Source organism: Aplosporella prunicola, assembly GCF_010093885.1.
Source record: "Aplosporella prunicola CBS 121167 unplaced genomic scaffold K452scaffold_151, whole genome shotgun sequence".
NCBI lineage: Eukaryota > Fungi > Ascomycota > Dothideomycetes > Botryosphaeriales > Aplosporellaceae > Aplosporella > Aplosporella prunicola.
The window spans coordinates 10682-11288 of NW_022983679.1; the positions used below are offsets into that span (position 1 = coordinate 10682).

The 607-nt window shown below is 47.9% G+C and overlaps 1 protein-coding gene and 1 pseudogene across 2 annotated transcripts; both read left to right on the forward strand.

Annotated features, from left to right (window-relative positions):
* K452DRAFT_46331 lies at window positions 1-607 on the forward strand (annotated as a pseudogene; the record flags this gene model as incomplete). Its single annotated transcript has 1 exon — window positions 1-607. A coding segment is annotated over one exon (314 nt), but the record flags the coding sequence as incomplete, so codon positions are not given.
* On the forward strand, window positions 378-572 carry K452DRAFT_198849 (uncharacterized protein; the record flags this gene model as incomplete). The annotated part of the gene is made up of 1 exon (XM_033536001.1): window positions 378-572. A coding segment is annotated over one exon (195 nt), but the record flags the coding sequence as incomplete, so codon positions are not given.

Consider the following 607-nt stretch of genomic DNA (forward strand, 5'->3'; position numbering starts at 1 on the left):
TTACTAATAAGAGGAAACCCGGAGCTACCCTCCCGCCCACTCCTAAGCCTACGCTTAAGGAGCACCAAATCTCATTCCTTAACCCAGGACTAGATAAGTCCTTTGGCCCACTCGACGCTAGAACACGACTTAACAAAGCCTTCGAAACAGCGGGATACCGGGGAAAAACCGTCATCTCAGGCGTTAGACTCTCCCAAAACAACAATATTGTTGTAACGGGAAACCACGGATTCCCTGCATCTTTTCTACTAGACAAGATTGATATAATCCGGAAAATCTTCCCGCAATGCCAGGCTAAAACAAACGAAACCTAGTATAAAGCGGCGATCCACGGCGTTCCCACCCAGGAACTAAACGATCTCGATATCTCGGACTTTATAAAGACTGAGATCTCCACCTTCTCGAACGGACTTCAAACAGTAGGTAAACCCTACTGGCTAACCTCTAAACAGAAGAGAGAAAACCAGCTCGCAGGATCGGTTGCGGTAGCCTTCCGCACCGAAAAAGACCGCAGACTAGCTATCTCCCAACGCCTATATATAGCAGGAGTTAGCTGCAGAGTCGAAAACCTCCTCTCTATACCGAGAGACCAACTCTGCAGAAACTG